We start from the raw sequence: 23,524 nt of genomic DNA, 5'->3' as shown, positions 1-23,524 counted from the left end.
CGGTCATATGGAGATTTTCAAAATCATTGGCAAGATTTGAGCCAACATAAGTCAGGGGCAAGTTCCTTGATGACCACTCGGTCCTAGTGAAAATGCCAGAAAAGGTTAGTGTATGTCATACATCACTTGAAATGCAGTTGTAAAAAATAAGTAGTTAATTTGTAAATTTTATTTTAACCCTTTTAACAGAAAATGGCTGGTCAGGGTAATATTTTCTCGATTTACAGAGAAACACACTTCATCAAACAACCGCTGTCCAAAGGTGACCTTTGTCTATTTATAGAAGTCGTCAATTAGTGATTTAGAGTTAAATAAAGTGATTGGTTTATTTGCGTGGGTTTAATGAAGATATCAAAAGCAGTTACAAAAATAGCAACAAACAAAAAGGTCAAATGCATTTCTTATCTTCATATTGACATTTATGTGCAAATCATTACTTGTAAAAATATTTTTATTTGGCGCCGACGAAATATAAAACGAACTGTCATATTCTCCGTTGTTTTTGCTTGTCTAATGGTATAATTCGGCGGCTGCGTATGAATCATAGTTGGTTATTATATGCCACGCGTGAATTTCGTGCAAGAATATAATGTCCAACCGCTTACACATCTAATGTTGTATTATATGCATTCTAACCGCCTCCGTGGTCGAGGTGTTAGAGTAGATGACTTCTAATCCAGTTACCTCTCTGGCGTGGGTTAGATCCCCTGGAGATGCTTTGGTAGTTTAGCGCGGAGGAAGGTAGTCTAGTACTGGTGTAACTCTCCAAGAACGATGGTTAGGAAACTACCCGCCTATATGACTGAAATACTGTTGGAAAAAGGCGTAAAATGGAACATACAAACAAACGCGCATATAAGTAAATGATGCCGGTATTACGTTAGGATTTTACCGAGAAACAACCTAAAACTCCGAATCCATCCAAAAAATTAATCGAAGCTTGGCTTCCAGCTTTCTACAAAATTTATCTGGCAGGGCTGGAATCCAAAATTATTTAGCCAATCAAATTTAATCTTACATAGCGTCAAAAAACCTTCAATTTTCACGCCATTTTTAAAAAGCAGCAAGTATTGCTTTGAGCGCAAAGATATAATGATGATTAAAATGTTTGTTTTCATGAATTCTTTTCAATAAATCATATTTACACTGACTTTTGATTTAGCGATTTCACCTGTTTTCTCTGTAGTAAGTTTTCGTTTGGTTAATTAACATAAGTGTACATCTGGTTCTGTGCATTTTTTCTTCTTATTTTTTCCGGTCATTTTATCCTTTCTGGTATTTAGGGTGGGGGGAAAATCCCGGAATCCGGGACGCCCGGGATCCGGGATAGTATTAGATATATAGGGAAAAGGAATAAACTATATTTGTGACGATTATTGTCGTTGAATCTTTGTACAGGAGATGATCATTATACCAAGCCCTCTTACAATATAATTCCCTTTTATGCTCACTATGAGCAAGTTGTGCTCTGGTGAGTATAAACAGGAATTGGGATCCCTATCCATCTTTTGTCCCTAATGTGTAATTTAGTTTCTCTTTAAATGGTATCTATGAAACCAAAGACTGCACATTAACCACACTACATGAGTCCTCTTTCATAGTTGTTCATATTGTTCTACACATAGGTCAAGGACATGTCTTATATAGAAACACATACGCACACCTTTATACCTTATTAATGCCTAAACCTTAAATATTTGGCATGTGGTATTGCCTTGTTGACCACTTTAAAATTTTGTTCATGTATCTACATCATATCCATTTGTTTAAAATGTTTCACATACCAAGATGAAGTGGACATAATTTTTATTAAAATGCTTAGGGAAAATATGCTTAAGTGTTATTGATATAAACTTCAATGCCTCCAGCTTTAATATTGAATATGCACCAATGCCTTGAGAACTTGTACAAATCAGATGTTAATCATGCCCCATGAATCTAAATTCGCCCACACCCAAGAGAGTTCTTCAGTAATATATTCCTGTAAAGGACTTGTGTCTGTCACTCATTCCAAAACTAAATAACATATTACAACTTAACTTCGTATTGAAAGAGACATCTTTATGAATTCAACCTATCTTACATTTTTTTTTGGTCAAGGTCAACAGGCCACATAGTAAATGTGCATAGACATAGGGACTTCATTCTATCTGTTTACGTGCATCTTCACATATACTCATATTCCTCTTTGTTAAACTGAGAGAACTGACTTCCATAACTTTATATGTCACTTTTATTTTGATGTTCGCTGAAGTCTCTTCAGCTATCAGAACTGTCATTTTTACATTTAAACACACCCCTGGAAAAAAATTACAAAGTGAGTCGCTACTAGCTTTTCTAAAAGCTAACCTTGTTTATGTTTATGTTAGATTATTTTTTTGGTTTAAACATATGTATTCCCAAAAGTATATATAATGTACATACAAATAAGCATCAAACAAAATATTTCTACAAAATGGAAAAGGATGAGAACGAAAGACGAGTCTTACAGAATTGTTCTTCTGAGGCGAGCTCTTATTGAGAAAATGCAGACAGCTGACAGTTCTGAAGGACCATCTGTGCAAACTATATGTTTTTTCTTAAATAAATTAATAGTTAGAATATACTAGACAAGGGAATAAGTAGTATTACTTTGTTGTTGTTGTTGTTGTTGTTTTTTAAGAAGGGAAAAGATGATTGCCATTAAAATTGCGAGTTATTGCAATTGTTTTACTGGAATTGCAAAATTGCAGAATGCTAAACGTTGTATTAATTGGTATTGATGATTAACATATACGAGTTTTATTTAACGATTATTCTCATAAAAACATTTTTAGAAATGTACGACCATAACAATTTTTTTTAGAAATGTACGACCATAACAATTTTTTTTAGAAATGTACGACCATAACAATTTTTTTAGAAATGTACGACCATAACATTTTTTTTAGAAATGTACGACCATAACAATTTTTTTAGAAATGTACGATCATAACAATTTTTTTTAGAAATGTACGATCATAACAATTTTTTTTAGAAATGTACGACCATAACAATTTTTTTTTAGAAATGTACGACCATAACAATTTTTTTAGAAATGTACGACCATAACAATTTTTTTTAGAAATATACGACCATAACATTTTTTTTTAGAAATGTACGACCATAACAATTTTTTTAGAAATGTACGACCATAACAAATTTTTTTTCAAATGTACGACCATAACGACATTTAAAAAATGGACGACCATTACGACTTTTCTTAGAAATGTACGATCATAACACCTAATTGTAGAAAAGTACGACCATAACTATATCTTTGTTTTTTTTAAAAAAAACGACTATTCTAAGAAATGTACGACCATAACGTTTACCGTCTATTCTTAGAAATGTACGATCATAACAATATTTCTATAAACATGTAAGACCATTACGACTATTTTAGAAATATAAAACCATAACAACATTTTTTGTTTGAGAAATTTGTGAAAATATCCATAATGTATAACGCTGTACATAAATAAATCATGTGCCTGAAAAAGAAACTATTGCAAATCACGATTCGAATAAAAATGACAACTGGATAATAAAGTTGACCCGACTCCAAAGCATATTGCTGCCTACATGTATTTTAAGGAAATTGTATCGATTGTTTTATGTTCCGTCCTCAACATTACCGTTTCCCCCTTCTGTTGTTTTATTGTGTTTTAAGTATAATAATGATTACCGTAGATGCTTATACTAACACAAATGGTACTATATGACAAAAACGTTTTTTTCCCTGTCACTTCAATATGAGTTATGTGAAGGTATAGATTTCATAACCTCGCATAACCTCACATAACCTTAAGTTAACCTACATCCGGGATGACTTGCACATTTTGAAAATGCCAAATGGCATAGACCTTTTTATTTCATAGACTATTGTAGACAGGATAGCTACACGTGACCGGACAGTCTTTCAAAGAACGGGTTGAAAATCGTATTATCGTTTATGACACTTTTAAGACCTGCCACAAGGATTTTTATTCTGATTATATAGATAAGCGGTTCTTGTGGTGTTATTTTCATCCTTGGTTAGCTTCAGTTTTTGGGTATGTTAAAAATGAAGTTCCGGACAATAGTTAGATATTTATATATGCATGTATTTTGCAAATCAAACAAACATTAAAGTACTATATAGGTATATCATCAATGGCATCCGAATTATTTGGATATCGTCCCTTGCTTAAATGATTAAATGAAGACACTGGCAAAATTTTCATCTCTTCGTTTTGAATTTTTCATTCATAATTCTGTAAATATCCTCAAAATGAATAAACAGGGCAGTCATAGGAACAAAACTTTTCTCCTGATCAGAATAAAATGGTGGTTTCCTACAGTGAACTCTGGAAACGTTAGAGACGATACCAAATGAATGACTTAGACTTGTTTCAATCATACAATATCCGCAATATCTGTTATTTTACCCTTCAGGATTTGTTCAAATCACATGACTTGTTTTAAAATTCTGTCGGCGTCTAAATTTCGTTCAACATATATAGATATATTTACGCTTCAAACCCAAAATACATAGAATTTTTACAAATTCATACTGGGACTTAAAAAAATGTCATTTTAGGGATGGTTTGAGTACATAAAATCATTTTAACATTAATTTCATTCATTTGCCTGAGTATAACTTTAATTATAGCAATGGAGCCTTGAGTAATTTTCACAAAATTGCAGAATCATTAGTTTCGTTTATACTAATTTATTTTAGTTCGATTATGTTGGAAGCTATGCGTTTATTGAAGCATTCTCGAATCCGTTCCTGGAACCAACCAGTACGAAGCAATGAGTGTAAAGTTTCGTGCTTACGGAAACAACGATCAGCCACAACTTTCTTAAATTAATTTATTTTCTTCACCATCCACCTCCCCTTTACCCCCACCTTTCGCAAAAAAACAAAAAAACTGTTTAAGCGATCACTCCTATTTTATATGATTAATTATGTTCATAATGTTCAAAAACGTTTGATTACTTTTAGCAATTACAGATACGGATCTATCATTATAACTTTGATTGTTTGAATGACATAATTATGATGACTAATTTACTTATTGTAAAATATATTTATTTAGGTGAGTAGGTATAGGTAGGTAGATAGGCAGGCTGGGAGGCTGGAAGGGAGGCAGGCAGGCAGGCAGGCAGGCAGGTGATTGGAATGATTTACAACTTATGCAAGATTTGTTGCAGTTGATGCCCTTACAATTTTGTTTCTTGATCAAAATCTTTTAAAACTTGTTCCTTGCATTTGTGTTTTGTATTTCTATATTTAGAAAAATTTCGACAATTTTTTTCACATACAAATTTTTAGCTCTTTCGCTCAGACTGAAATAGTCCTATTTTGGTCAATGTGTTTTATTTACAAGCATTTACGCCTGTCACTGGACAATCCCCGATATTTATTTGTTTGTCTTGGTTACTTGTCATTTACACGCTTAACATCGTGACAATGAGCATAAAATGGCAATTTGTTGTTATTGACTGTAAACAACCAAAGCGTGTATGCTCGTTTTAACTCGATGAGTCACATACAGTGCAGGTGGATTCTTGGTAATTAATGCCTAATTTATTGTTAAAAATACGTCGCATGTCAATTTATTTAGAAAATACATATTGGTCATTTATTTTTGCCGAAGTACAAAGTGAAATGGCGATTATAAGATATATGGATGACTTTTGTTTTTATTATTACAGTTTAATTATAATATATTTCATTGCTAATGTATATATGAAAATATATAAAGAAACAGCAGGTTTTCGAAATAATGAATTATAAAATTGTTATCTTACAACAAAAGCGAACGACCGACCTCCTCTTTCCTGGCCCCATCCCTTCATCCCATGTTTTTATGTTGTTCTGTCTTAAATACTCTTACATCACATCGTGCAAGTCACCATTCGTATAATAATGTAAAATTGAACTGGTATAATGCAGGCAAAAATTGTTCTTGTAAGCTATATCAAATCGTTTAGATATAATAATAATAATAATAATAATAATAATAATGATGATGATGATGATGATGATGGTGATGATGATGATAATATTAATGATAATAATAGTAATTATTATTATCATCATCATCATCATCAAATATTTATTCATGCAAAGTTTACACAAAAAAGAACATGTATACTTATTTACAGTACGGACTTCAGATTTAACAATAACAAAACAAACAAAAAATAACAATTATAAAAAAAAAATACTTGTAGATCTATACAAAATTTGAAATCTTGTTTGTACAAACACAAAATAAAATATATCCTTTAATGTAAAGGTTAGATAATCGTCTGACACTCATATTAATTATAGTAATTATTAAAAAAAATCATGATAATTAAAAATGATATTATTAACATTTTAAAAAGCTTCAATATAAAGTGGTCAATTTTCATTATGTGTCATTTTTTTATAGATAGTTGGCACTTTGGGAAAAAGGTCACATGTGTTGTCATATTACATATTATTACCATGTATTTGAATTATACATGTGTAAATGGGGGTCAAAATAGTCTGAATTTTAAAAAACTAGACAGATTTATAAATGGTCACGCTATTTTTTACGCGTTTTTTCTGTATAATTTGTATGTAATAAGTAGACCCCTATAGCTGTCATTTGATTGACAACTTTATTTATTTGTTAGCTAAAAACAGTGGTTAGATATATGACATTAATTGACCTCTCTATCGAAAACACGCAAATAACGTCATATCTTATTTGTTATTTTTGTTGCCAGGTTGTGGATTGGTCATATAAAAGGGGAAACATGGCTTTACGTGAGTCAGTTTCATGTTAGGATTTCAAGCTTGTCAAGACTTTTGTCTCTAGACAAATAAATCTGTTTTCAAGAATAATTTTTGGCTTTTTTTATAACCAGTATCAGGTATGTATGAACTTCTCGTATTTAATTGCAAAATTGATTTTTTTTTATAAAAAAAGGACTCCACGGAGGTTTTTTGACATGACGAGCCTGGAAATAATTTGTGGAGATAAATATGTTCCATTTGATGTAGGTCTAGACTTATAACTTGTATGCAAAATCTTAGATCATTTACTCACCATGTTTTCCAGAATAATAATTGTAATTGTGAAAAATAGCGTTGCAACGCTTTTTACTCAATCGGACTGAAAAAAATCACAAAAATACGATTTTTATTTTATTTCTGAGTATATTTCTTAATTACCTTTTGCATATATCTTTCTGTTTTAGTGTTCCACATGTAAGAAATTCAAATTATATGTTTTTAAGTTTTTGGATCTCAGTGGAGTTGTTTTAAGAAAATGCTAGTCTTTTTAAACTCATATCGTAGAATTAATTAGCTCTTTGCTATTTAAATTTGACTTTTCTGGCACTAATTTTGAACTTTCTAAAATTATGGATTTATGTAAGAATATACAAGTTGCAATAATTGTTTTTTGTATGTTCATGCTTTTAAAAATAATACTCTTCTGAACACGAAAAGAATCGTTTCTAAAATAAGATTTACCATAAGAATTTTGTACAGTTAAATACATAACATTTAAATAAAATTTGCTATGTTACTTTTAGCCCTTTTCCACACGGACAGTATATTTAAAGTAACGAACGTTTTTTTTTGCAGCGTCATAATTTTACTTTCTCTCTTATTTTGACAAAGGGAAAGAATCAACTATATACAGAGTAACATTAAATATATTTGCCGTTTTTAAAGAGTTGGTGTTTTCTAATTTTGAAAGAAACGGATAAAAATAAACACCTTCCGTTTCGAATATTACATGACTGTTCGTCAAATAACTGTAATATCAACATTTCCTTTGATTTTATAGTAGTAGTAAATATAATATGAAAACAATATTGTTCTTTGAAATGAGTTAAATTAATACATTCAGACATAAAATGATTTGATTTTGACAAAGGTTGACGTCAGTTATATACGTTTTCAGTTAAAATATTGACGTATTGCAGACTTGCAATATTACTTTTTCAGCAGTTTGTTTCTATTTCTTTATGACAAAAGGATACCATTTATTAAGTTGATTTCAGATGATTCTTTTCATTATGTATGAAACTATGAATGAATTTTCCTGATATCTAAAACGACATTTCCGATGTAGAAAACAATATCTTAGAGATTGAATAGATTATGAAAGTAGAAGAGCGTAATCAAAGGGACATATTAAGATATAACTTTCAACATACATGGAGTTGTTGGTCTAACGAGACCAACAGACCCCATACAATATGTTGATTTATTTCCCTTACCCTCTACGTCCAGTAAACCCGTATTTCCGACGTCTGCCCCACACTATTTGCACAGTAGTTATATTTTGGCGCCAAAATGACCAAAATTTGTCCAAATCGCAGTTCTGGGGAATAAAAGGGGCAGAGTAGGCTTTTGTCATAAACAAAAATCAAAGTACCCGGCGGCTATTCCGTGAGGTGTAGGAGGCCACGGTTACAACTGACTTGTGCAGAACAGACTTCTTGAGACTTTGGATAATCCAACTGCATCTTTTATTGAAATGGAAAACTAATCGCATCCATCTTGAAGACAAGAACAATTTTACTCAATACAAGTACAGTCAAACATGTGTTACAGACCTTTTCAGAATAAAATTATTTTCTTTTGCAGAAATATGTTTGGTAAATTTTTGTTTTCATTGTGCCTGTGCATTGCAATTTCGTCAATTGTCGTGAGCAGTTACGTCATCTACCATCACGTGCCATCATACTACATGCCTGCACCGACTTATTACAGACGGGTAGTCTACAATCGAGCACCTGTTGTATATTACGGAGACGGTTATGATTCACCAGACTTCAATTTTAACTCGTAAATAACGGTAAGTGACATAGTTTATCATTATATTATATTAAACAATAATTTATTAGTAGATTAATATCAAAGTGGCGGCGTGGCCGAGTGGTTAACGCGTTGGACTAGTAATCTAAGGATTGCTGACCGCGTGGGTTCAAACCCTGTCAGGGGCAAGCCGTTGTTTCCTTGAGCAAGAAACTTTACATTCATTGCTTAGTACTGGTTGGTTCCAGGAACGGATTCGAGAGTGTTTCAATAAGCTTATAGCTTCCAACACAATCGAACTAAAATAAATTTGTATAAACCAAAATACGGGAGGGGAAATGTCCGCCCTACTAAAATAACGAAAGGGGAAATGTCCGGGTTATGAAAATATATAATATGGAAGGGGAATCGTCCGGGAGATCTTTTTAAAGGGACTCCACACGAAGGTTTCGAGATTTATGCAGATGTACCATTTGATGAAGGTTAACCAATAACTTACACCCAAAATTTCATTCGCTCACTCCATTTGACCTGAAGTATTACAATTATCTCATTTGTGATCCAAAGTGAAAGTCTTTTTAAAAACGATTATAACTCAAATCTGGATAAGAATAGCAAAAAAAAGGGCTTTTGTCCGCCCTGTCATTTTCACGGGAGGGCTTTTGTCCGTTTTTCGTAAAATCTTCACATTATGTGTCTTTAGGCCCTTAGAACTCAGTGGAGTTCCTTTAAAATGCTGTCAACTAGTTTTTTCAATAAATCTTAGATTCTTACTGTAATATAAAATAACTTGTACCAGAAACATATATCTCTGCTAGTACAAACACATGATAGTATAATTTCAGATCAGTCATATATAAAAAAAAATTATGCCACAGAAATGCTTTTATTTCTCAATGCTTTTGTGATTTTGGCGTCCCGTTGCAGTTTCCAAAGAAGAAATCCTAAAACCATTTTTTTGCTCCTGTTGATTTTTGGCAGTTATTACAGTTATATAGTGATTTTGTATTTTGCATGAAAGTCAAAATACAACTATGTTTATATTTTGTTACTTTTATGACAAATAATTTTACATTCAGCGCATTCTCCAGATGATGAGCATCTAACATTCTATAAATCCATTCTTTAAACGTTATAAAACTCATGTTTTCACTTTCCAAAAGAAGGAAAATTTATTCTTTTTTAGGCATAATGTAATAAATAAAATCACTTTAAAGTCACCAAACAAATAGAATATAGTAAAATATTACAAATTAAAAAACAACAACACATTTTCAAAACCCATTACATTTGTAGGGCTTCTGTTCGGTACATAGTTTCTAATGAGTTTGTATTTATTGTTATAGCTTGTTAACTACTTCCTGCATTGTGTTGATATTATAAAATAATTTAAAAGAATTATATATGACTAATGCCATTTATTGCCTAATCAATTATTAAATTCATGTATTATCTACAACTGTAACTTTGTAATAACATACTTTTCTCAATTGTACATTATATCCGCCATACAGTTGTGTATTGGCGATAAACATTGTATATGTTTATGCCAAATAAATATTGAATTGAATTGAATTAATACAATGTCCTAGGGCCTATGTCTCTTTTTAATTGAATTTGATACATTGTTGATATTTGATATGTAGTATTGTATTTGATACATAGTAATGTTTTAATGATGGTTTTGTTCTGTTTTCAGGATTTTGTGAAAATGCTACTGATAACAATGGCCCATCTATAGATAGAAATGTCAACAAAGTTGTCTCTCACGTCATCCGCATCGCCATGTACATTGTTAGAACTTCCACATCCATCCTTTATAATGATTTATAGTACTGTAACCGTTTTAGCAGAATGCCCAGTTTTTGAACAGTTATCATTTGCAACAACATTAGTTCAATTTATGTTGTGTCATATGACCTTGAACTTTAACATTTAAACTTTACTATCCTGTCTCAAATTTTTCCACATATTGAATCAAAAATCGCAATTATTATAATTGACATTGTCTTAAAGGACCTTGTAAGTACTCCAGTTTCAAATTTTCAGGAAAAGGTGTAATTTCCAGAATGTGCAAAAGTTTGCCGAATCATTATAGCAAAGTATGTTGTCTGCATTCTATACATGTATAGTAAATAATGCAAACAAATATAATTTAATTAATTAGTCAAAACTTTGATTTACGTTTTCTAATTCTGAGATTTCTGGCAGCCCTTAGTCGGAGTACGTATAACTTTCATTAAGCGTAGAATAATTTTATATGACTTTTATCATTTTTGTGTATTTCACTAGTGTATTTCAACTATATGTAAATAAATAAATAAAATCAAATTCATTGAACTTGGTTTGTTTTGACAGCTAGTATTCCATTAAATTGTCAAGTAAAAATGAAAGAAAAATAGAAAACTATAAGAACGCCAATGATTGAGAATAAAAATGCTATAGCCTCGGTTTGGGTCTGGTCATATGACTGCGAAGCTGCTGATTTCTATAGATATGTGAATAAGAGCAGAATGAAAATTGAATGGCACAATTACAGGAATTTTGCAGACGACACATTTGTGTCATATATGTTTCGCGATTTTATGCAGGGAGTTGTGAGGATAAGATGTGAATGATTCGACTGTTTCTGCAAGATATGTATAATCACAAGAAATAAGAGTTAAATAATAATAAAAATGTAAAACTTTCATTCATGTAAATTACTTATTCTTGCTTGTTAATTAAATTAAATTCTTACCTCTTAAAGTGAAATCCATTCATGTAAATGACTTATTCTTGCATTCACATTACATGAATACTATGGCAAATTTATATTCTTCTATTCTTTGTTCTAGTTTCTAATTTCTATGTCCCATTTTCTCATATGTTTTTTACGGAATTTTAGATAATAAATAATGTAAACATATCATTTTGTCACACAAATTCCTGAACGGAAAATCCATTAACGCAAAATGTATTAGACATATTTTGTATGGTTCAAATGTAAATGCTGAACTTACATGTATATTTCTTTCGCCATATTTCCTTTTCTTTGTCCTAATTTGCTTATTACTATATATTCCGTCTCGTTGTTCGCATTTTCTAAATAACATCATTTAGAAGTTACATGTATATAACATCACTCAGAACTTATCATAGGAAACATGCCTCCTAAAGGGGGCAATACACACTTTTCAAGGCTTCGTGGCAAATGATTGACTGCGTCACAATCAAAACACACACGTCTGTAATCACACAGTTGAAATAAATGTATTTCATAATTTAAATATACATATGTATCTCAAAGCAAACAATTCAAAATACATGTCCACCTTCTAGTTTTCTGGCACATAGCCCATCGTTTTTCATTGTTTTGGTCGTTAAAATCAACAACAAAAAGAGTTGATTACCCCTATTCGCAAAATAATAAAAATATAATAACGCCCCAAAATTAAATCACGAGCTATAGTGTTTTTTCCTTCTTAAACAATGCACTATCTGAATACAACATCCACACGGGGGCACATGGGATTAGATTTTTCACTATTTTAAATCTTCTGCACACCCTTTAATTAAAGATTTGCGAGCTAGCTTTATGATACATTCGAATCTAACAGGTACTCCTCAAAATGTATGGGTCAAACACCACTAAAAACAATTTTACAAACACAATACTAGCCACTGAAATTTGAAATATAGCACTTTTAAATATTAAGAAGCTCAAATATCCACTTCAATTACTAAATGGTCTATTATTTGAAAATTTGAACCAGGCCAATTCGAAACTAAACGACCGAAACTGTGTACTGCCTTCTAAACATTTAAAAGTTAGAATTTGGAAGGGTACCAATAATACTGGTATCCAGCTACATAGAAATTACAACTTAGAAGGAACCAGAAATACCGGTTCGCGCACTTCAATCGTGACTATCGCACGATGTTTTTCCATGTGTTTCCCAGTGCTATAAATAGCAGCTTGGTTCTTACCCGGAGGACAACTTCGTCAATTTCGTAGCAAGTATGTATACAAGAAAAGCATTGATGCAAAGCATTAAAGGGTGTCCAAGCAAGAAATGCAGCAAGTGAAGTGAAGATGAACTAAAGACATCTGATGACCAGATATTCTTATATAAACTATATATAAACTTTTCAATGGTAAATTATTTTTTACCAGAATTGTATATCATTTGAATGGGCGGACGAAAGTCATTGTTCATCATGAACTTTGGTAGTCATGCTAGAGATTAGAATATTAAATGTCTTTTCCACAGGAACTTAAAATTCAATCAATATTAAAGATAATATCCAAAATATACACGTCTATAATATCCAAACTGTACCCCCCTATATGGTATAAGTTTATTAATTCTATATAGGGGGTATTGTTGGATATTATCATTCATATTGGCTATTTGATAAGATTTCATTTGCATGTGGTATTTTAATTCTTTGGAAGATAGAAAATAGTAGCCAAAATGTTTGTTAATAGAATTATTCTTAGGTCAATCTACTATTCTAATGAATTGCTTCAAAAACCTCATCTGACCCACCAGTGTGTTTACATTCCAATTAATGAACTCATAACAACTGGATCATGTTATAATTGCAGACGAAATTTTCTATTGTTAAAATGTCACAATATTCGGCAAATCAATATTCCACTCAAACTACCATAAAATCGATTGCCTTCAAACAAAATATAAAACAGCAAAAAATCCGGGAAATCAAGTTCGATTTTAGCTTAAAAACTTGAAAAGCGAATAGATTTTATGCCGGCTCGCCACGGCGAGCCGGTATTACGTTAGGATTTTACTGAGAAACAACCTAAAACTCCGAATCCATCCAAAAATTTAATCGAAGCTGGGCTTCCAGCTTTCTACAAAATGTATCTATCAGGGCTAGGATCCAAAATTATTTAGCCAATCAAATTTAATCTTACATAGCGTCAAAAAACCTTCAATTTTCACGCCATTTTTATAAAGCAGCAAGTATTGCTTTGAGCGCAAAGTTCATGAATTCATTTCAATATATCATATTTACACTGACTTTTGATTTAGCAATTTCACCAGTCCTGTTTTCTCTGTAGTAAGTTTTCGTTTGGTTAATTTACATAAGTGTACATTTGGTTCTGTGCAATTTTTTTCTTTTTCCTTTTTCCGGTCATTTCATCCTTTCCGGTGTTTAGAGTATGTATTTACTGACCGGGATCCGGGACGCCCGGGATCCGGGATCGTATAAGATATAGAGGAAAAAACAAATAAACTATATTTGTGTTGATTATTGTCGTAATGAAAGGCCATTAAACGTTAAGTTTTAACATTTTTTTTATTCTATGTAATGAACGTTAAATTAATTTAACTTAGGATATAGATATATAGATATATTTAGAGCTATTTATTAACAAAATCACAATACTTATAATTATATACCTAATTAATTGGAAAATCAAAGACTATATTGTTGAATTGGTCAAATTCCGGGATCCTTATATGTTTTAATACGATCCCAGCTTTTCTGAAAACTATATTCTTGAACTGGCCAATTCCTGGGATCTCTTTATATTCTAATACGATCCCGGCTTTTCTGAAAACTATATTCTTGAACTGGTCAATTCTCGGGATCCCAATATGTTTTAATAGAACCCCGACTTATCTGAAAAACATCTTCTTAGACTGGTCAATTTCCGGGATCACTATATTATTTAATAGGATCCCGGCTTTTCTGGCTGAATTGATTGACAACTAGTGTTTACTTTAGGACTTGTGTCTGACACTCATTTCAATACTAAATAACATATTACAACTTAACTTCGTATAAGGAGACATCTTTATGAATTCTACCTATCTAACATTTTTTTTGGTCAAGGTCAACAGGTCATATAGTAAATGTGCAAAGACATAGGGACTTCATTCTATCTGTTTACATGCATCTTCATATATACTCATATTCCTCTTTGTTAAACTGAGAGAACTGGCTTCCATAACTTTATATGTCACTTTTATTTTGATGTTCGCTGAAGTCTCTTCAGCTAACAGAACTGTCATTTTTACATTTAAACACACACCCTGGAAAAAAAACGAAGCGAGTCACTACTAGCTTTTTTAAAAGCTAACCTTGTAGTATACTACTGTTAGACCTGTTCACTGTCGCACAACGTCGAAATAAAAGCCACATTTAAAGTTAAGAACTAGGTCTATTTAAATATTAACGGTAAAATGACATGTGCAGGACCGTAAAAAAGAAAACTGGAATGATAATACTATATATAACAATTCGTAAAAAATGGCCTACTTAAATTTCAACTGTTTGTTCTGCAAAATTATCCAGTTTGTTATTCATTACAATAGCGCGACACGAATAGGTGCAACAATTACATTGATTAATAAAAAAACGAAGAGCGAAATTCTCCAGTTCGCTATTCATTGTACATATCGCGACATTTCATTTTTGATAATCAAACGCCCTCATACCAATCGGAGTGATCGGCTGTTATAACCGAGGTAAAGGCCCGAGAAGATACAATTGCCCTTTCACAAAATCTGATTTTTCATTCCATAAAGGGCGTTACGCTTCGGCGCGGACGCCAATAAACATATCTGTTGAAATACTTACTTTATTATACATGTATATGCTCCTGTACAATTGAATGGTGAGATAAGGACTATGTAACACCTCATGAGTGAGAAGCTATTATATATTTTATGTCCGAATCTGGGTTATTTATCACCCTTAAACCAAAGCTGAAAGCCTGGCCAAACTCAGAATTCAAAAGATGAAACCCTAATTTTGACACCCAAAAGCGTGTTGTTTTCTATAATAATTCTCTCACTCATTAAAAGTTTTAAAGTACTTTGCTCTCACTCATAAGTGTTATATGATTCATTGCTCTCACAAATTAGGACAAATAATAACACCTCTGTCATTCTTTAGAATAATAATATTATAAATCTATCACTGTGTTTTATAGTGCTTTGCTCTCATCCATTAGGTAAAATAATGACTTCTCTCTCAGCCCTAAAGACAATTATCTGATAGTTTTCTCGCTCATTAAAGGCCTCAACAGACGATAGGATTTAGTTGTATAACACTAATTAGAGATAAGATGTACAATTTTCAAAGCAATACAATACTTGCATTCAGACGTTATTCTGCATTGTAGGAATCATCTCAGGTTTTCCTATAAAAAAAGTTCCCTCCCAATTGATCCCTTATATACTTTACTCATTAAATATTTTTTCTCCATGAGTAATGATTGAAACACCTCCATTTTTTCAAATTGTTAATTTTTTATTTTTAATATGAAGCCTGACCGAGAATCAAACCTAGGACTCTCGGAATACCGTACCGCGGTTCTACTGACTGAGCTATCTGGCTGCCTACAAACAACCTTCCCTGATTAGAGAACAGTTCAATACCGTGACATAATCATTTTCAGAACAATTTGGGATTCGAACGTACCAGAACTTTGGGTCTCCTGAAGAGTTTTTTCAACATTATTTTTGACCCATCTTTCTACTATGTTTACCTTTTAGTCCTAATTGTTCTGGAATTTCATTCATTACACCCTTTATCAGGAGATTATTTGGTAATCTGTTACTTGTCATTGTGGGAGGTATGTAGAAATCTGTACGACAAGATTTTCAAAATAGAACATGGCCTATACCTTACATCTAGACTTAAGGTTTACGCATTCAAGAAATAGTAGCCTTCACACATTAAGATTTGCTTGTACATCTTAGTTTTAATTGGTGTTGTAGTTCAAAATCCTACCGGCTGTTGAGGCCTTAAGGGGTATATGATTCATTGCTCTCACTATAAAGTCACTTATTTTAGGAAGATATAAGAACTTGTGTATAGAAATTATGCAAATAAAAAGCGATTAAATTATCATTATGATAATTTTTGATAATAAATATAAGCAATTTCTAATAATATACCTCTACAAACTGCAATTTTATTGCAAAAGTCTATTAAAACGTTATAATCAATTTTTTAAAAGTCACTTTCGCTCACTTTCTTCAAAAAAGTCACTTTCGTATTTTAGGCAAACCCTATTTTACATGTAAGAATAAATAATTTACACTAATGGAATTGTATTTGTTATGGCGGATATCCCCTTGTATACTTTAAGGGCATCTTACGGCGCTTAAACACAATTGAAATACATAAAGGAAAGAACAAAGGGCCTTAAAAAAAATTGGTCTTATCTTTCTCTTGGTGGTAGTTTTTTTCCGTTCTTGTAGTAAATCTCGACATGCGCACTCGACGAGTTTAGTGAGGGAAAACAAAAATGGCGGAAGAACAGGTAATTGCAATTCTCAATTTATTTTCTTGTTTGCAACCTAATTCACGCATGTCAGCGTTAATTCCAAATAAAGTTACATTGAGCATCTGTATTTGATTAATATACTGCCGCGTTCTTAACTAAAACGACTTCCAGTTCTGTTGAAATCATTGAGAAATGACGAAAATTATGCATGTTTTGTGGAAAGGTTGTTTTCCAATCACTTTTCTGCAGGGAAATACTTTTTATGCCCCCGAAGGGAGGCATAATATAATCGCACCTTTCGTCCGTCTGTGCATCCCCACTTTATTCGTGACCGACTGTAACTTTGTCATACATTTAGGGATTTTGAAATAACTTGGCACAAACTGACAAATGTCTACCACATCAAGACGATGTGTGGGCAGCACGAAATACACAAATATACACAAATATTGCCCAAATATACACAAATATTGTCTAAATATACTAAAAATAAATGTTTCATACAAAAAAATTGTTGTTTTATTATGTATTACAATATACACAATCATGAATGGTCTTTCACAATTTTCAGAATAGGTGCGACAGACCCGTTCAAAATTTACAATCTGCATAGCTTAAGCTTACAATTGCTCCTTTTTCCTGATTTTTTTTCTAATAAATTGATTAAAATCTCGATTTGTGTTGATGTATTGTTTAAAATTAAAACATCTTACTGCTGATCTTCAAACAGAAAGTTGAATTGCTTCACAGATTTTTTTTATTGCTTCACAGATTTTTTTTTATAACAGTTTAATCAAGTAAATGTCTGAAACAGCAAAATAATATGTCAAATCAGGGTCTTTCAGTTACATGAGACCCAAATGAATGGGAATTTTGCGGCAGTATTTTTGATTTGATATTTTAAACTTTGGAACATAGTTTTTCAAGCTGAATGAATTTAGATTTGTCTTCCAGTTGTAAGGTTATGGAGTAATAAAAGATATTTTCCAGCAAACTGGAATTTTTTTTTAGAACATCAAGGTTTTCGTTATCAATAATCAATTGGTGATACAAACCACTGGTTAAAATGCTGTAAAATTCGGTTGTATTTTCATCCTGTATATTCAAGTATTACTCTTGACCCTTGGCAAAATCAGATGTTTTCTTTGCCTCAAATAAAAATGAAAACCCTGCAACATATTCAGGTCAAGTTGTGCATTGCAAACAAATCTGTTATAAATACAAGGTAAACATTTGGTTATAGTGTAACAGACGAAAAATGTCCTCAGTGGTAAATTCTTTGTGAAATATCTCAAAAAGCGTCATTTGGGTAAATTCCATGTAGATCTATGTAAACTTTTCATTTAATTAAAAGACTGCAACATGTATTAAATTTTCATTTTTAGCTCGACTATTCGCAGAATAATCGAGCTAATGCAGTCACCCATTTGTCGGCATCGGCGTCCCTGTGGTTAAGTTTTTGTATGTAAGCTGGTATCTCCATAACTACTGAAGGGAATAGATTGAAACTTAACACACTTGTTCTCTGTGATTATCTAAGATGATTGGCACAAGTCCCATAACTCTGATTTGCTTTTTTTCATAATTATGCCCCTTTTTCGATTTAGAAATTCTTGGTTAAGTTTTTGTATGTAAGCTGGTATCTCCATAACTACTGAAGGGAATGGATTGAAACTTCACACACTTGTTCTCTGTGATTATCTAAGATGATTGGTACAAGTCCCATAACTCTGATTTGCTTTTTTACATAATTATGCCCCTTTTTCGACTTAGAAATTCTTGGTTAAGTTTTTGCGTGTAAGCTGGTATCTCCATAACTACTGATGGGAATGGATTGAAACTTCACACACTTGTTCTCTGTGATTATCTAAGATGATTGGTACAAGTCCCATAACTCTGATTTGCCTTTTTACATAATTATGCCCCTTTTTCGACTTAGAAATTCTTGGCATACATGTGATATCCCGACGGGATTTTAAAAAATCCCGATGTTGAGACCCTTATCCCGATTCCCGATATCAGCTTATGAAATCCCGATATTTGTCTCTCACAAAAAAAAAATCGTCGGTAAAATTCCATATCTCGCACCTTAAGGTAAAGTCAAAGTGTGCCGATTATCTCGGACGTAAGTGTCCAAGTGTGCCGAATGAGAGGATTAACGAGTGACACTTTATATTGTTTATTGGATAATTGATTGTTTGTTTGGATAATAATTATTGAAATCACACGTTAAGCGTGTCTTTGAATAGCCACCTGACTGCAATTAGCGGATTTGTATAATACGCGGCCGTATTTTGTGATGTCCAAAAGATGTTTATGTCCGGATAATAGGACACTGTCAGAGAAAAACTATTCGTCTTTTGATCTACTTTAATTATTTTAGCACGTTTAGTATAATTATTTTACGATGGAGAAAAAAAAAAGATTTGTCAAGCCCTTTCCTGGCATATTTACTGAAAAGTCACTCATGACTGCTGTTAAAAATGCTTGCCAACTGTATAAAGATAAGTGATGTGATGACATTAGATAAGTGATGTGATGACAATGATTGATAAAGGAATGTGATTGTTCCAGAAAGAACTGATGTGACATTGATATTGAAATGTGACTAACGTTAGAAATTAGATATAGGACATGTAATAGTATTATGTTTTTGTTTTGTTAAATGTGCTTGATTAGATCATGAATAAAATAATAGAAACTTTACTTTTTACTTTCTGTCATTGTTATTATAAAATGGTCTTTGTGTAAAAGGTTTCTACCAAATTTGCTTAACGCGCATTGAAATTTAAGTCGATAAAAAAATCCAGTTTTGAGCCCCAAAATCCAGCTGAAAATCCAGTTTTGGCCCATTTCAGTTGTCACATGTATGTCTTGGTTAAGTTTTTGCGTGTAAGCTGGTATCTCCATAACTACTGATGGGAATGGATTGAAACTTCACACACTTGTTCTCTGTGATTATCTAAGATGATTGGTACAAGTCCCATAACTCTGATTTGCCTTTTTACATAATTATGCCCCTTTTTCGACTTAGAAATTCTTGGTTAAGTTTTTGTATGTAAGCTGGTATCTCCATAACTACTGAAGGGAATGGATTGAAACATCACACACTTGTTCTCTGTGATTATCTAAGATGATTGGCACAAGTCCCATAACTCTGATTTGCCTTTTTACATAATTATGCCCCTTTTTCGACTTAGAAATTCTTGGTTAAGTTTTTGCGTGTAAGCTGGTATCTCCATAACTACTGAAGGGAATGGATTGAAACTTCACACACTTGTTCTCTGTGATTATCTAAGATGATTGGCACGAGTCCCATAACTCTGATTTGCTTTTTTACAAAATAATGCCCCTTTTTCGACTTAGAAATTCTTGGTTAAGTTTTTGCGTGTAAGCTGGTATTTCCATAACTACTGAAGGGAATGGATTGAAACTTCACACACTTGTTTTCTGTGATTATCTTAGATGATTGGCACAAGTCCCATAACTCTGATTTGCTTTTTTACATAATAATGCCCCTTTTTCGACTTAGAAATTCTTGGTTAAGTTTTTGTGTGTAAGCTTGTATCTCCATACCTACTGAAGGGAATGTATTGAAACTTGAAGGGTTTGTACCTTTTCGGACAATTTTATGTATTTATATAGGTAAGCATTATTATACTCAATGAAACACCCTTGTGACAAATTTTCGAATAGTCGAGCGTTACTGTCCTCCGACAGTTCTTGTTAAGAAAAAAAATCACAATTGTCACAGTACCTGAGACCCATTCACAATTTGAGGGAAAAGGTCGCTGGAAAATCATTGCACATTCAAGGTGTCTTGCTTTAAATTTTGTAATTAGAAGAAACTAATATAAGTTTTGAAATGTTCTGTACAAGAATTTGGACTTAAACATGTAGCTTTAGAAATCATTTTTAATCTGCTTGGCTGCTGAACTGCCACCTGTGTACTTGTCAGTAAATTCTTTAATTGTACAGTTCTATGTTAAATAACCCTCATATAAGGTGTAACTACTAAGACGGTGTTGTTACAAAGTATATTTTAACATTAATCAGATCTTGCATTACATTTACTTGTTTCCTCTGTGTTTTGGAGAAGTTGTGTTGGTTAGTTACTCTAATGGTACATTATTAACTTATTTTCAGGAGCTACTGCAGTTGGAGAGTCTCTGTAAACAGCTTTATGAGACGGCAGACACAAACCTACGTACAGAGGCAGAGAAGGCCCTGGTCGCCTTTGCCAATACTCCTGACTGTTTGAGTAAATGTCAGTTGCTACTAGAACGAGGAAACGTAAGTACTTTGATATCACCTCTGGTTTGGTTTACTGTAAAACATTGAATGTTGACAAAGTCGCAAGTCAGATCATTTAGTTGGAATTATTTGTATTTAAGTGCCAAGAGTTAATGCAAGTAAGAATAGAAGTTTTAGGATACTTGTAAGTTTATAAAGATTTTTTTTTGGTTTTAACATAATACAATATCTGTTTCTGTTGTAATAAGAAAAAAGGGTGTAGTAATACAATATCTGTTTCTGTTGTAATAAGAAAAGAGTGTGGTAAATGGCTGTCAGTTTGATTGTATGAGTTGATTTGTATTTATAGTCCCCATATGCACAACTACTGGCTGCCACTACCCTGACCAAACTTGTTAGTCGAATCAATATTACACTGCCGCTTGAACAAAGAATTGACATAAGTAAGTATATAATAAACATGTTTTACCAGGGCAGTATTTCAAGTTTTTTAGGCTTAGGGGTCCTTGCCCTAGCCTTTCTATGTTAGGGGAATAACTTCAGATACGCGTGTGAACTAGAGTTAAGGGTCAAATTTAACATCATAAAACTGAAAGTGGAATCAAATTTACAGGTGTAAGTTTTATCATATTGGGGGAGAATTGCATGATTTTAAAGAAATTGTCTATGGGGTATGTAACGGTTATCAAGCCACAGTTATAGAATAAAATTAGCTACAGTTATAGAATAAAAAAAATAAAAATAAACACTGTGATATTTTAGAAATTTTATTTCTCAAGTCTTGAAGGAGCATTGTTTTAATATTTTAAAAAGGAATTTAATCCAGCATGTAATGTGACACAATTGAAAATATAACACAAAAAAATATGATAGTTAAATAGCAGGACACATGCCCTAATGTAATTTGTCTCCTTAAACTGGCATTATTTGACTAGTTTAAAGCAATATTTTTACTAATTTTAAGATGTTTAACATGTAGATATTCTATATTAAGACATATATTAATTTTAAACTATTGTTACATTTCAGGAAATTATATACTAAACTACTTGGCTACCAGACCTAAATTAGTACACTATGTTTTACAAGCTCTTGTACAGGTATGGTCATTTTATTTGCGTAAATGTAACAATTGATATACAACACTAAATCCTAAACTGTTGAGCTTGAAGAAATGGGGCCCTGTAGATAAGAGTTGCTTAATGATTCAAATGATCGCCTCAGTTTGATTTGATAATAGGCTGTTTCTTGTTGGGGGTGTTATTTTTGCGAAGAGAATAAGTATGTTATCATGTAAGGTTTGTGGATATGTCTACATGTGTTTACCGGTATATTAAATAATTTTCCTCATGGTACTCAATGTTTCTAAGTAGTACAAGTATAAGCAGTTTATAGTCAGAAGTTTCTTACCAGGGGGAGATTTGTGCATAGAATAATGCAGGTATTCTACCAATATACTTACTCTGGAATTAAGAATATTTTGGGTTATCCCAGCTAATGGAGGGGAACAAACAAACTTTTACAGTTACAGCTTCAAAATAAGCGCAACAGTTTGACCTTTTCAGTGTGACAGGAAGTGCATCATGAAGCTATAAAGGTAAAAGTTTGTTTGTACGGGGCATTAGCATGGAAAAACCCACATTTGCCGAGTTCAGGATTACAACCATTATGCTGGAAAGATGTCAAATGTCTCAAACAGTGTTGTGATGTAAAACCCAACCAAAATAATTAGTAATAGTGGGTAGTTAAACCAATAGGCATGTCATGTTGCATACAATGTTTCATTGTTTATTATTTATGGTTAAGTGTAAGAAGACATTATTACAAATTTACGTCGTATTTTTCAGTTATTTTCTAGAATTACAAAGCTTGGTTGGTACGATGTCATCAAAGATGAGTATGTATTTAGAAATGTTGTCACAGATGTTGGCAAGTTTATACAGAGCGGGTCAACACAACACGTTATGATAGGTGTACAGTTGTTGTCACAACTTGTCGTTGAAATGAACAGAGTCACTGAGGTAAATTCCCTTTAAAACATCTTATTATCCCCCGCCGAAAAATTTCGGCTGAGGGTATAGAAATAGTCTCCGTCCGTCCGACCTCCCTTCCGTCCGACATTTTTGTCCAGAGCATATCTCTAAAGTATTTGAGTTATCAACTTGAAACTTCATAGGTGGATAGACCTCATTGAGGAGTAGTGC

The 23,524-nt window shown here is 32.4% G+C and overlaps 1 protein-coding gene and 1 long non-coding RNA gene across 2 annotated transcripts in view; both read left to right on the top strand.

Moving 5' to 3' along the window:
- Positions 1-6,753: 6,753 nt before the first annotated feature.
- LOC132757372 (uncharacterized) lies at positions 6,754-11,166 on the top strand. The gene is made up of 3 exons (XR_009629444.1): positions 6,754-6,915; positions 8,645-8,855; positions 10,515-11,166. It is a non-coding gene; the product is annotated as an uncharacterized LOC132757372 (long non-coding RNA).
- Positions 11,167-17,002: 5,836 nt separating this feature from the next.
- Positions 17,003-23,524, top strand: part of LOC132757370 (exportin-7-like) — a 33,691-nt gene continuing 27,169 nt past the window's right edge. The window contains exons 1-5 of the mRNA XM_060748638.1: positions 17,003-17,102; positions 21,213-21,359; positions 21,670-21,763; positions 22,350-22,420; positions 23,168-23,341. Of these exons, the coding sequence (XP_060604621.1) occupies positions 17,088-17,102; positions 21,213-21,359; positions 21,670-21,763; positions 22,350-22,420; positions 23,168-23,341 (501 nt within the window). The 5' untranslated portion in view covers positions 17,003-17,087. The remainder of the gene's footprint in view (positions 17,103-21,212; positions 21,360-21,669; positions 21,764-22,349; positions 22,421-23,167; positions 23,342-23,524) is intronic.

The sequence above is a fragment of the Ruditapes philippinarum genome, unplaced genomic scaffold (genome assembly GCF_026571515.1).
Source record: "Ruditapes philippinarum isolate M1 unplaced genomic scaffold, ASM2657151v2 ctg617_1_1_1_1, whole genome shotgun sequence".
NCBI classification, from domain to species: domain Eukaryota; kingdom Metazoa; phylum Mollusca; class Bivalvia; order Venerida; family Veneridae; genus Ruditapes; species Ruditapes philippinarum.
This window is presented reverse-complemented; position numbering and strand designations above follow the sequence as displayed.